At 41.0% G+C, this 13,779-nt stretch overlaps 1 protein-coding gene across 7 annotated transcripts in view; it reads right to left on the bottom strand.

The window, feature by feature from the left end:
• RYR3 (ryanodine receptor 3) overlaps positions 1-13,779 on the bottom strand; it is a 1,082,755-nt gene that overhangs the window by 597,854 nt on the left and 471,122 nt on the right. For all 7 annotated transcript variants that reach the window (XM_073608696.1, XM_073608694.1, XM_073608691.1 and 4 more), the window contains 2 exons: positions 5,461-5,563; positions 4,858-4,995 (listed from right to left, as the gene is read on the bottom strand). In XM_073608696.1, the coding sequence (XP_073464797.1) occupies positions 4,858-4,995; positions 5,461-5,563 (241 nt within the window). The remainder of the gene's footprint in view (positions 1-4,857; positions 4,996-5,460; positions 5,564-13,779) is intronic.

The following is a 13,779-nucleotide window of genomic DNA, read 5'->3' on the forward strand; positions in this document are numbered from 1 at the left end:
TTCTGATATATTTCTCTGAATAAAAATCTCCCTGAAGATTTATTTATGGTTATAATCTGTTCATTAGTGCTTTTGACAGCTGCGACTGTTCAGATGGAAAAAACGAAGGTGCAAGCTAGAAATTTTTTATTGTGAGTTAACACGTCCTATTTTCATTCAAAATGTACAGTAATCATACAGAACTATACGAACGTATTTGGTGGACGTAGCTGCAAGGGTCCCGTACACTATATCACTTCCTCTTCTACTATGCTAGTACATACACTGCTAGAATTTCAACTGATTGCTGCTGATGAATTGGCTGAAATCTGAGCTGTTGTTGGTCCTGTTGGCACCACCTGGCTTGACAAAATTCAACAGAAAAATTAAAGAAGCCAGGTGGAAAATTGTCTGCGTAACAAAGACTGCAGCCTATCAGAGTCAGTCACTGTTCAGATATTCAGACAGCCTCGGGGGCTGAAGCTTTCTGAATACTACATCTATCAGGGAGACTCCTCCATCTACATTCAACAACTTGCAGGCTGAACGTGCGCATGGCTAGCATCGGCTTCAATGTGCTTTCTTTATGCGCTCCTGGTTTTCATATTAGATTATCTGTAAAATCTGTAATTATCTATGTAGCCAGGTGCTGGGCTACAGCATTACCATTGAGGGAGTTAAAGAAAGAACATCTCTGTCTGGATATTCACCTGCCAGTGGGAGACTAAACTAGTGGAGATTCAAGCCTGAAACTGAAAATGAGGACACCCTGGGGTAGCGCAGCACCGCCCACATCCCAACACCTGCACGCTGCAGCAGGGAGGCTGGAGCGTCCACTCACTCTCTGCTTTTCACTGTTTATCACCAAAGGCATTATACGAGGGCCCCCCTTCAACAGTGAGAGGACACCACAGCATCTTGAGGACTGGTGAGAGAGCTATTTGCTCATTGCTGATACTGCTAACAGGGACTGAGCCACTAACAGCAGGACACCAAGTTTACCCAATTCATACTGCACTCTATACCACATTTATTCCACACATAGACTGCACCTATACCAACCCTATACTGCATTATACCGAACCACTACTGCTCAGAATGATATCTACCTTGCACCTGTGCTGAGACTACACCATACGTAAACTGCATGCAGGTTAACTAGGACTGTTGATAAGTGCAAAGATGCTCTAAATGGGCACCAATGATAGCCAGCAGGAGCACATCTCAAAGGACACATCTCAAAGTTACATAGGGCAACCGTGAAACTGCACTCTGTATACAGCGTACCCCCGAACTAAAACCAGTAATAATCAAATGCAGAGGAAAATATTTAATAGGATTAACCACTTCAGCCCCGGATGGATTTGCCCCCTTAATAACCAGACAATTTTTTGCGATACGGCACTGCATCGTTTTAACTGACAATTGTGCGGTCGTGCGACGCTGTACCCAAACAAAATTGACGTCCTTTTTTTCCCAAAAAATATAGCTTTCTTTTGGTGGTGTTTGAGCACCTCTGCCGTTTTTATTTTTTGTGCTATAAACATAAAAACAGTGACAATTTTGAAAAAAAGCAATATTTTTTACTTTTTGCTATCATAAATTTCCCCCCCAAAAATATAAAAAAACAAGTTTCTTCCTCAGGCCGATGAATATTCTTCAAGATATTTTTGATTAAAAAAATCACAATAAACGTATATTGATTGGTTTGCGTAAAAGTTACAGCGTCTACAAAATAGGGAATAGATTTATGGAACTTTTATTATAATTTTTTTTATTTTACTAGTAATGGCGGAGATCTGCTATTTTTAGGGGGGCTGCGACATTACGGCGGACAAATTGGACACTTTTATCAAATTTTTGGGATCACTGACATTTATACAGCGATCAGTGCTATAAAAATGCACTGATTACTGGCTAAATGTGACTGGCAGGGAAGGGGTTAACACTAGGGGATTATCAAGGGGTTAAATGTGTTCCCTCGTGAGTGTTTCTAACTGTATGGGGATGTGACTGACAAGATGAGGAGCCAGATCGCTGTTCCTAGCTAGTAGGAACAGACGATCTGTCTCTCCTCTCCTGACAGTGCAGCGCACGCGCGTGCGCTATAGCTGTTTAAAGGGCTGATGAACAGCTACGGTGATCAGCGCAGGAGAGCCGACCTGCCGCCGTAGAATGATGGCGGCTGGTCGGCTGGTGGCTGAGAGTAGATACATTTATTTAGTCTTACAGATACAACCAACCCTTTGTGTTGGGCAACCATAATGTTAATGCAGCCTGGGATGAAATTGAGTTTAAGACCCCTGATGTAGTAACATACCAAAAAAAAAGCGGTTCACAACTTGATACTCAAAAAATATAGGGGGGGGCGGTCACTGGGGGGCTGACAAAGTGCCCCAATAAAATTTGTCACCCCCTACAACCACCACTCATTTCCTTCTTTCATTTGTCTTTATGATTAACTTCTCTAAATAAATTAGTATAAAAAAATGCAGAAATGTTCTCCTCTGGCACAGAAAACAGCTATTACTATAAGATCCCCACTGTCTTGATCCTGGTCAGCCTTAAAAAATCTTCAGTCAAGTTGCTATCTTTATACTCTTTGTCACTTAATTTAAACAGAAGCTATGGCTAGTAATCTTATCCTTTAGATATAAAATAAGGGTGATAAAATCAGACCGTAACACAGCATGTGTTTATTTTACCATCAATTACCAACCGACGGGTAGAGTGCCAGTCTATTATACTGGATGGAAGAGTACAGACAATAAAAAATTGGAGTAAATAAAATTCAGTATGCCAATCAGCTTAGCAAATTAAAGTTTAAGTAAAGGATTGGGTTACATAATAGCTCTTCATTATAAATGGCTGCAGCTTTGCTCACTGAAGAGTCACCATTCATCCTAGTTGGTAGTACAGGTGAATTCCAGTATGTAGGTGTTCAATCTTTCTAACAATGCTGCCACATTTATACTGGTCTGTTGTGATGCACATATAAATGATAAGTAATAGGGTAACACAGAGCAAAAAATTCACAGAAGTGTAATAAATGATCTTCCTGTCTTTTGGCCTCAAAATAGTACTGAATTGGCAACTATGGACTGGTGTGTGTTTTGTTTCAGTCCTGTTGTATTTTTCTAATTGAACATTTAATTAAAAAAAAAAACAACAAAAAAATAGTTATTGAATTTCACTGAACTATCAGCAAATTCCATGTATAAACGTCTGAAATTGGTGACTATCTATTCTGTTAACCCAATCAGCTGTCATATTAAAAGGTTAATAATATCAATGTAACATAGCTGAGTGGCATTGCAGGTGAAAAGTTCAGAGAAAGCTGTCTGGGTGGGAAGTGTGGGGAGATGGACAGAAGATACATTATCACATGCTTATCATACTGAAAAGTTGGCATCTATATTAGCAAAGATTTAAGGCCACCTACAGAAATGTCTTCAGTGCTAATATCCAATCGTAATATGCTTAGGTTAGCCCATACCCTAGGGTTAAAAAACATGTTTGTGAGCATTTGAATTACAAAGCTAAACATATATGTGGAGCACAAGGCATCCGAGTCATCTCGTTCTGCAGAGGCTTCAGGGGGTACCAACAGGTGGTATCATCTCCTCCATAGCTATAAACATGTGGTTATTTTTTCACACTGAATGTCTAGCGTTATTGAAATCAGATGCCCTAACCCCTAAGATGAGCTTAAAATTAGCACTTAAAACTGACTCCTAATCACGATCTGCGAGAGAGTGTAAGAGAACTGTTGAAGCGCATCGGGCGCACTCGCGCACGCATGCGTGCATACAGAACTTGGCTGATCGCAGATGCGCCAATGTGCAAAGGAATGTGCGTGCTCGTGGGAGCGTGTCCACAGTTCCCTTTGGCGCCAGATGGCCTATTTAAAGGATGCTCTGGCTCTTTCTCAATGCTGACTGGTCTTCAGCTTTTTCCCTGTGACCTGTCTGTATCTTGTTAAAATCATCTGTTGCTGACCTTGCTTACCACTGACCTTCCCTTTGGATTCAAATTATACTGCTGATTACTGGTTCCTGATTCTGGCTTATCCCTGACGATGCTTCTCTCTGATGCCCTGGTACTTCGCTGCCCGCTCGCTGCTGACTCTGGCTGATCCTTTGACTTCTCTCCTGTTTCCTGTCTGGCTCCACGCCTCCTCCAAGCACCTGAGCTGGCTTCCCTCTCTTCCAAGCTCAATTGAACACATTGCACTCCTGGCTCCTGTCTGCTGGAAGCTCTGGAAAGCTGTATTTCCTGAAACTGCAAGCCTGGTGGAGTTCCCCTTTTATCTCGGTTAATCTACCCAGCATCATCACAGTTCCGGACTTGATGTTCTGCCTGAATCTCCAAGTCTACGACTTCTGCCACAAACTCTGCAACTTACACCTACAGGCACTTGTGTTCCTCCTGTCCCTTGGCACCCTCTGTCTCACTCTCAGTGGGGCCTGGGCTGGAGATACAATGAAGGCCAACCTCATCACTTCAGACTCAGACCAGGTACGTGACAGAGGATTTGTTTGGGAAGGCTTACTCTTACCCTAAAAAGCCACTATGATTTTATGTTAGTTTACCTTTGGATATTAACAGAGATTGTAAAGGATTAACCCCATGTGTCATATGTCTTCCAAACCCACAGATTCCAGCTACTCATTGCCAATTTTCTAAACCACCAGGACATTTATGTTAGGGGGCTTAGACCACAATAAACACCTGCTTTCCTATTAACCCATTCTGAGGATAATGTAATAGCCTTTTTCCAGCACCACTTTTTCCATTCTTACTATCTCCATATGTAACAGTTATGACTACAGTGATCATTATTTGCTCCCACACAAGATTGTTACACAAGTTACTTACTAGGAGACTTCTCCTCCTCCTCTTGAGGAGCTTGCTCTTCTGCCTTTGGCCGGCCCTTGATCTTATATACTAGAGATCGAAGGCGACCTGTCCATGATGTATCTTCCTCCTCTTGTTCTTCTTCCTCAAGAGGAATACCTATAACAAGAAATATTAGTATGCAAACTAACAAAAAAGCCAGTGCCAGGTGCTTTAATGAACATAAACAGAACATGTAATGCAAAATAAATACTCTTCACTAATAATGAAACAATGGGGGAAATTTACTAAAACTGGAGCACTCTGGTGCAGCTGTGCATAGTAGGCAGTCAGCTTCTAACTTCAACTTTTCAAGTAAGCTTTAGCAATAAAATCTGGAAGCTGATTGGTTTCTATGCAAAGCTGCCACAGATTTTTCCAGTTTCAGTAAATCTCCACTGATATTTCTTGGATTTTTGTTAAACTACGCTAAAAAGATTAAGCTTATATGGATACTGATGGAAACACTCTACAAATGCTAAATGTCTGAAATTAAATAATAAATAATGTTCTTTAACAGTATAACGTTACTTATATAACCAGATCTTGTTCAAACAAATTTGAAATATAACCTATGATGCCTACCACAGTGGATGAGAAGATCTTCATGGAACTCATATAGCTCATCCCGTATTTCCTCTGGGCAAGGGCTCTCTTCTTGCATTTGGAAATTCAGAAGCATGTTAATCTTTCATTTAAACAATAAAAAAGAAACCATAGTTAGTTTTAAAGTGATTATAAACAATCACCTTGTAAAACAACCCATTCAGTTTAAAATAGAAATGAAAGGCAAAAACATTTTTGTATAGATATAAAAAAACATTATTAATACTTTTTTTCCCTTTTTTTTATATACAGTGCCTTGAAAAAGTATTCCCTTGCATCTTTCTACATGTTGTCATGTTACAACCAAAAACGTAATTGTATTTTATTGGGATTTTATGTGATAGACCAACACAAATTTGCACATAGTGAAGTGGAAGGAAAACGATAAATGGTTTTCAACATTTTTTACAAATAAATATGTGAAAAGTGTGGCATGCATTTGTATTCTGCCCCTTTTACCACTTACTAAAATCTAGTGGAACCAATTGTCTTTAGAAGTCACCTACTTAGTAAACCTATTTAGTAAATAGACACCTGTGTTTAATTTAATCTCAGTATAAATACAGCTGTTCTGTGAAGCCCTCAGAGGTTTTTAGAGAACCTTAGTGAACAAACAGCGTCATGAAGGCCAAGGAACACACCAGACAGGTCAGGGATAAAGTTGTGGAGAAGTTTAAAACTAAAAAATGCACAGTGTGGCGCTATTAAGTGAATACAATATAAAAAAAGTAAGCATAAATATTTAAATCGAAAACATCTCATGTGAACATTTGTGACAGTGACTAGTGAAAAAGTAACACATATGTGTATATAGATGAATTACGCATCAAAGGCAAAATCAAATATAGAGTCCATAACACCAAAAAGAAAAGTCCGTGATAGCAGTGTGTAAATGGTATACAGGTATACTTCTTGTATATGCAGGAAGATCAATTAGACCCGGTAGCCTGGTAGATGAATAGACCTTAAACGACCAGAGGTGCACAAAAAAACGGTGCCAGGACCATCACCAGAAGATATGGAGGCTTACCAGAAGTAGTGGCCTGAAATAGCATATGCTAGAACAGGTCAAGTAGGCTTGGTGACCAACTGGTCTGGATGTATTGTCTGGATAGATGTCATCACCACACCAACGGAGGGAAGGGGGGGAAGCAATCAGCACGATTTCCTCGAAAATAATCACACCACCAAGCCAAGCGAAAGATTCATGTACCATATGAGAGATGAAGACACTCACATAGTGTAATAACGTATTAACTTGGATTTATTAAAAATAGCAATAAAAAACAAACTCACATTTTGTGCAGATCAAACAGGCATGTAAATCGTATAGCGGTAGTTGTGAGGGGTCCACCCGACATGTTTCAACTAAAAAAGTCGTCTTCTGGGGTGTGGAACCCTCTCTCCCCACCGCTCTATTTATAGACAAAGAATGACCCCCATTTGGAAGTGTCCGAAACCGGAAGTAATTGAGATGACCCCATTTCCGGTCAAGGGGGCATATATAAAAGATTTAAAACCACATTAGTAGATTCACTATCAAAAAACTCATAGTCCTGTGTGAGGTCCGAAATACAAGACTAATGTGTATTACTGTATAGATCGGCTTTGGTCCGGATAATTAAATCCGTAACCAAGCCTCGCTCTCAGTCCCTGTATGTAGTGGGTGGAAGCGCCTCCACACAGCTGCGCTTCACCCTCACTATCAAGCCTCGTTCCAGCACGGTGGCGTGATGACATCACGCCCATAATTTACGTCCGTGCGTTCCAACGGTGTAATCCAAGCCTCGTTTACGATCGGCCGTCGAATGACGTAATGACGTCACGCGCACGATCGAATAGCGATGGCGGTGCGCTCCAGGCCATAAGCCAAGCCTCATTTACAATTGGATTAATCATATCCAGCAACATAGTTATAACAGGAAGTGACACCCAACCTCCTATTGAAGGGACGAAAGGGACAGGAAATGTCAGCAAAGGTGGATATAATGCTGAAATTATGAGTAACTAATGAATATCTTTAAAAATTAATTAAAAGACAAACAAATTAAACAAATTGTCTAACATGTAGGTAGTATACAACGATACTTTATCTCATAATATAAATAATCAGTTCGGCTAAAAAAACTACCGGACACTGCCAGCAGGGGGCATTAAACCAATATTATGTACAACCAAGATAATGAGTTATCATGTACAATACAATGGCATGAATGCAATTAGAGAGAAATATCATATGCCTACCCAAACAATATCAGAATCATCTTATATCGAAATGGCATAATAAAAAATATAAGATTACAAAACTATAAACTAAAAAGACTAAAAAGTATAGAGAGATCAAGTCTGAATTCAAGCCCGATTAATAAAGGAATTGATGTCCCATTCTACATTAATACCCTGCGGAAAATGGGACCCCAATTCATAGATCCAGTATGTCTCCAAACGGGAGACACCCCTTAGAGTCGACCCCCCCCGCCATGGGGCCGTGTATCTATCTATGGCAAGAAACTGGGTGCCAGCAGGGTTTCTGTCATGGCACTCCCTATAATGTCTCGGGACAGTATGTTTGGTGCTACCTGCCTTGATAAGGTTAATATGTTCTGAGACACGTACAGTAAAAGATCTAATAGTACGGCCCACATATTGTTTGCCACAAGGGCAAGTTAGCAGGTAGACAATCCCGGTGGTAGCACATGTGCAAAATTGTTTGATTGCATATGTACGGCCAGTTGTAGTAGAGGTGAAGTCATGACTCGCCCTTCTACCACAGGTATTATATTGACAGACCAAACATTTCCTGCAAGGGAAATAACCAGTCAGATTGTGAAAAAAGGATGGTTTCTTTGGTGGATCAATAACATTAGGTGCCAGCTTGTTCCTAAGAGATGGAGCACCTCTAAAAACCACCTTAGGAGTATCAGGTAACAATGGTCCCAATATTTTATCCGTTTTTAAAACACTCCAATGGTGTTCGAAGACCTTTTTAATGTCTTTATATTGCATAGAGAAGGATGTCAGGAATGACCACTTAAATTCATCACTGGATTGTTTAGGTTTGTCCTGTAATAATAGCTGGCGATCTACATTGCTAGCATTCGCAATCTCTCTATCTAAGTCGGACGGGTTATAACCCTTCTCAACAAACCTATCTTTAAGTAATCCGGCCTGAGCCATATAGGTATCTAGATTAGTACAGTTCCTGCGTAGTCTTAAGAACTGACTCCTGGGAACTGATTTGATCCAGGAGCCATGGTGACAGCTATCAGTCGATATATAACCATTTCTGTCAGTGGACTTAAAGTGTGTACTAAAGCTAAAACTGCCCTCCATCCTATCAATGACCAGGTCCAGGAAATGAACAGAGGTGTTACTGGCCTCAAATGTCAGGGCAATGCCTCTGTCGTTGGTATTCAAGACTGTCATGAAATCCAACAAGTCCGCATGGCTACCCGTCCATAGGAGGAGGATGTCGTCTATGTACCGAGCCCACAGCAAAAGATGTGGGTTGTTCATGGCATAGACGACATCCTCCTCCCACTTGGCCATGAACAGGTTGGCCAAGCTGGGAGCAAACTTTGCTCCCATGGCCACCCCCCTATGCTGGCGATAGTACTTGCCATTGAACCAGAAATAGTTCCGTTGTGTCGCGAACTCAATAAGGTCAACAATGAAGTTGATCTGGGGTGTGGCCAGGGAGATGTCCCTATTCAAAAAACATTTTACCGCATCCACACCCTCCCGATGCGGAATGCAGGTGTACAAGGACGCTACATCCGCGGTGGCCATAATGAGGTCACCGGAATGGGAAACGTCTGTTAATATCCTGATCACATCCTTCGTATCCTTTAGATAGGATGGCATCTTACGTACAGAAGGCTGGAGGAAAAAATCAATGTATTTCCCGATTCTGGAGGTGACTGAATCGATGCCACTGATTATAGGTCGACCTGGGGGGTGGAGGGGGTCCTTATGAACTTTGGGCAAATAATACATAACTGGAATTCGTGGGGCAAGGGGAACTAAAAATGATCTCTCTTTTTTGTTTAGAATATACGAATCATAACCTTTCGTTATCAAGTTCTTCAATTCTTTCTTATACTGGTGTGTTGGATTGCTTGATAGCTCGGTGTAAGTTTCTCGATCTCCTAAAATGCGATGCATTTCCTCTAAGTAATCTGTTTTGTTTAATAAGACTATGCCACCGCCTTTGTCGGCGGGGCGAATGACCAAGTTTTTATTTTCACACAGAGTTTTAAGGCCCACTGTGGATAGAGGATTGTGAAATTTACGTTTAAGTGGAATCTTCGCTAGATCTCGTATCACTAGTTCTTTAAATAAATTAATGGGGGGTGGGAGTTGCGTTGGAGGGCTGAAGAGGGAGGGATTAGATAGATCGGGCAGTTTTAGCTTTAGTACACACTTTAAGTCCACTGACAGAAATGGTTATATATCGACTGATAGCTGTCACCATGGCTCCTGGATCAAATCAGTTCCCAGGAGTCAGTTCTTAAGACTACGCAGGAACTGTACTAATCTAGATACCTATATGGCTCAGGCCGGATTACTTAAAGATAGGTTTGTTGAGAAGGGTTATAACCCGTCCGACTTAGATAGAGAGATTGCGAATGCTAGCAATGTAGATCGCCAGCTATTATTACAGGACAAACCTAAACAATCCAGTGATGAATTTAAGTGGTCATTCCTGACATCCTTCTCTATGCAATATAAAGACATTAAAAAGGTCTTCGAACACCATTGGAGTGTTTTAAAAACGGATAAAATATTGGGACCATTGTTACCTGATACTCCTAAGGTGGTTTTTAGAGGTGCTCCATCTCTTAGGAACAAGCTGGCACCTAATGTTATTGATCCACCAAAGAAACCATCCTTTTTTCACAATCTGACTGGTTATTTCCCTTGCAGGAAATGTTTGGTCTGTCAATATAATACCTGTGGTAGAAGGGCGAGTCATGACTTCACCTCTACTACAACTGGCCGTACATATGCAATCAAACAATTTTGCACATGTGCTACCACCGGGATTGTCTACCTGCTAACTTGCCCTTGTGGCAAACAATATGTGGGCCGTACTATTAGATCTTTTACTGTACGTGTCTCAGAACATATTAACCTTATCAAGGCAGGTAGCACCAAACATACTGTCCCGAGACATTATAGGGAGTGCCATGACAGAAACCCTGCTGGCACCCAGTTTCTTGCCATAGATAGATACACGGCCCCATGGCGGGGGGGGTCGACTCTAAGGGGTGTCTCCCGTTTGGAGACATACTGGATCTATGAATTGGGGTCCCATTTTCCGCAGGGTATTAATGTAGAATGGGACATCAATTCCTTTATTAATCGGGCTTGAATTCAGACTTGATCTCTCTATACTTTTTAGTCTTTTTAGTTTATAGTTTTGTAATCTTATATTTTTTATTATGCCATTTCGATATAAGATGATTCTGATATTGTTTGGGTAGGCATATGATATTTCTCTCTAATTGCATTCATGCCATTGTATTGTACATGATAACTCATTATCTTGGTTGTACATAATATTGGTTTAATGCCCCCTGCTGGCAGTGTCCGGTAGTTTTTTTAGCCGAACTGATTATTTATATTATGAGATAAAGTATCGTTGTATACTACCTACATGTTAGACAATTTGTTTAATTTGTTTGTCTTTTAATTAATTTTTAAAGATATTCATTAGTTACTCATAATTTCAGCATTATATCCACCTTTGCTGACATTTCCTGTCCCTTTCGTCCCTTCAATAGGAGGTTGGGTGTCACTTCCTGTTATAACTATGTTGCTGGATATGATTAATCCAATTGTAAATGAGGCTTGGCTTATGGCCTGGAGCGCACCGCCATCGCTATTCGATCGTGCGCGTGACGTCATTACGTCATTCGACGGCCGATCGTAAACGAGGCTTGGATTACACCGTTGGAACGCACGGACGTAAATTATGGGCGTGATGTCATCACGCCACCGTGCTGGAACGAGGCTTGATAGTGAGGGTGAAGCGCAGCTGTGTGGAGGCGCTTCCACCCACTACATACAGGGACTGAGAGCGAGGCTTGGTTACGGATTTAATTATCCGGACCAAAGCCGATCTATACAGTAATACACATTAGTCTTGTATTTCGGACCTCACACAGGACTATGAGTTTTTTGATAGTGAATCTACTAATGTGGTTTTAAATCTTTTATATATGCCCCCTTGACCGGAAATGGGGTCATCTCAATTACTTCCGGTTTCGGACACTTCCAAATGGGGGTCATTCTTTGTCTATAAATAGAGCGGTGGGGAGAGAGGGTTCCACACCCCAGAAGACGACTTTTTTAGTTGAAACATGTCGGGTGGACCCCTCACAACTACCGCTATACGATTTACATGCCTGTTTGATCTGCACAAAATGTGAGTTTGTTTTTTATTGCTATTTTTAATAAATCCAAGTTAATACGTTATTACACTATGTGAGTGTCTTCATCTCTCATATGGTACATGAATCTTTCGCTTGGCTTGGTGGTGTGATTATTTTCGAGGAAATCGTGCTGATTGCTTCCCCCCCTTCCCTCCGTTGGTGTGGTGATGACATCTATCCAGACAATACATCCAGACCAGTTGGTCACCAAGCCTACTTGACCTGTTCTAGCATATGCTATTTCAGGCCACTACTTCTGGTAAGCCTCCATATCTTCTGGTGATGGTCCTGGCACCGTTTTTTTGTGCACCTCTGGTCGTTTAAGGTCTATTCATCTACCAGGCTACCGGGTCTAATTGATCTTCCTGCATATACAAGAAGTATACCTGTATACCATTTACACACTGCTATCACGGACTTTTCTTTTTGGTGTTATGGACTCTATATTTGATTTTGCCTTTGATGCGTAATTCATCTATATACACATATGTGTTACTTTTTCACTAGTCACTGTCACAAATGTTCACATGAGATGTTTTCGATTTAAATATTTATGCTTACTTTTTTTATATTGTATTCACTTAATAGCGCCACACTGTGCATTTTTTAGTTGTTTTGTTTTCCCTGAGTCTACGGGTGTGTTGGCTGCTTACTTAGTTTGTTTAGCGCAGCGCTGTATCATATTTCCTGAAATTTTGTGGAGAAGTTTAAAGCAAGATTAGCTTATAAAAAATATCCTAAGCTTTGAAAATCTCACGGTGCACTGTTCAATCCATTATCTGAAAATGAAAAGAGTATGGCACAACTGCAAAGCTACCAAGACATGGTCATCCTCCTAAACTGGCCAGGCAAGGAGAGCATTAATCATAGAAGCAGCCAAAAGGCCCATGGTAACTCTGGAGGAGCTGCAGAGATCCACAGCTCAGGTGGGAGAAACTATTAGTCGTGCACTCCACAAATCTGGCCTTTATGGAAGAGTGGCAAGAAGAAAGCCATTGTTGAAAGAAAGCCATAAGAAGTCCCATTTGCAGTTTGCGAGAAGCTATGTGGGGGACACAGCAAACATGTGGAAGAAGGTGCTTGGGTCAGATGAGAACAGAATGGAACTTTTTGGCCTAAAAGCAAAATGCTATGTGTGGTGGAAAACTAACACTGCACATCACCCTGAACACACCATCCCCACCGTGAAACATGGTGGTGGCAGCATCGTGTTGTGGGGATGCTTTTCTTCAGCAGGGACAGGGAAGCTGGTCAGAGTTGATGGGAAGATGGATGGAGCCAAATACAGGGCAATCTTAGAAGAAAACCTGTTAGAGTCTGCAAAAGGCTTGAGACTGGGGCGGAGGTTCACCTTCCAGCAGGACAACGACCCTAAACATACAGCCAGAGCTATAATGGAATGGTGTAGATCAAAGCATATTCAGGTGTTAGAATGGTCCAGTCAAAGTCCAGACCTAAATCCAATTGAGAATCGTTGGCAAGACTTGAAAATTGCTGTTTATAAACGCCCTCCATCCAATCTGACAGAGCCTGAGCTATTTTGCAAAGAAGAATGGACAAACATGTCACAATCTAGATGTGCAAAGCTGGTAGAGTCATCCCCCAAAAAAACTTGCAGCTGTAATTGCAGCGAAAGGTAGTTCTACAAAGTATTGACTAAGGGGGGCTGAATGCAAATGCACACCACACTTTTCACATATTTATTTGTAAAACATTTTAAAAACCATTTATCATTTTCTTTCCACTTCATAATTATGTGCCACTTTGTGTTGGTCCATCACATAAAATCCCAATAAAATACATTTACGTTTTTGGTTGTAACATGACAAAATGTGGAAAATTTCAAGGGATGTGAATACTT

This window comes from Aquarana catesbeiana, linkage group LG13, assembly GCF_042186555.1.
Source record: "Aquarana catesbeiana isolate 2022-GZ linkage group LG13, ASM4218655v1, whole genome shotgun sequence".
Classification (NCBI taxonomy): Eukaryota; Metazoa; Chordata; class Amphibia; order Anura; family Ranidae; genus Aquarana; species Aquarana catesbeiana.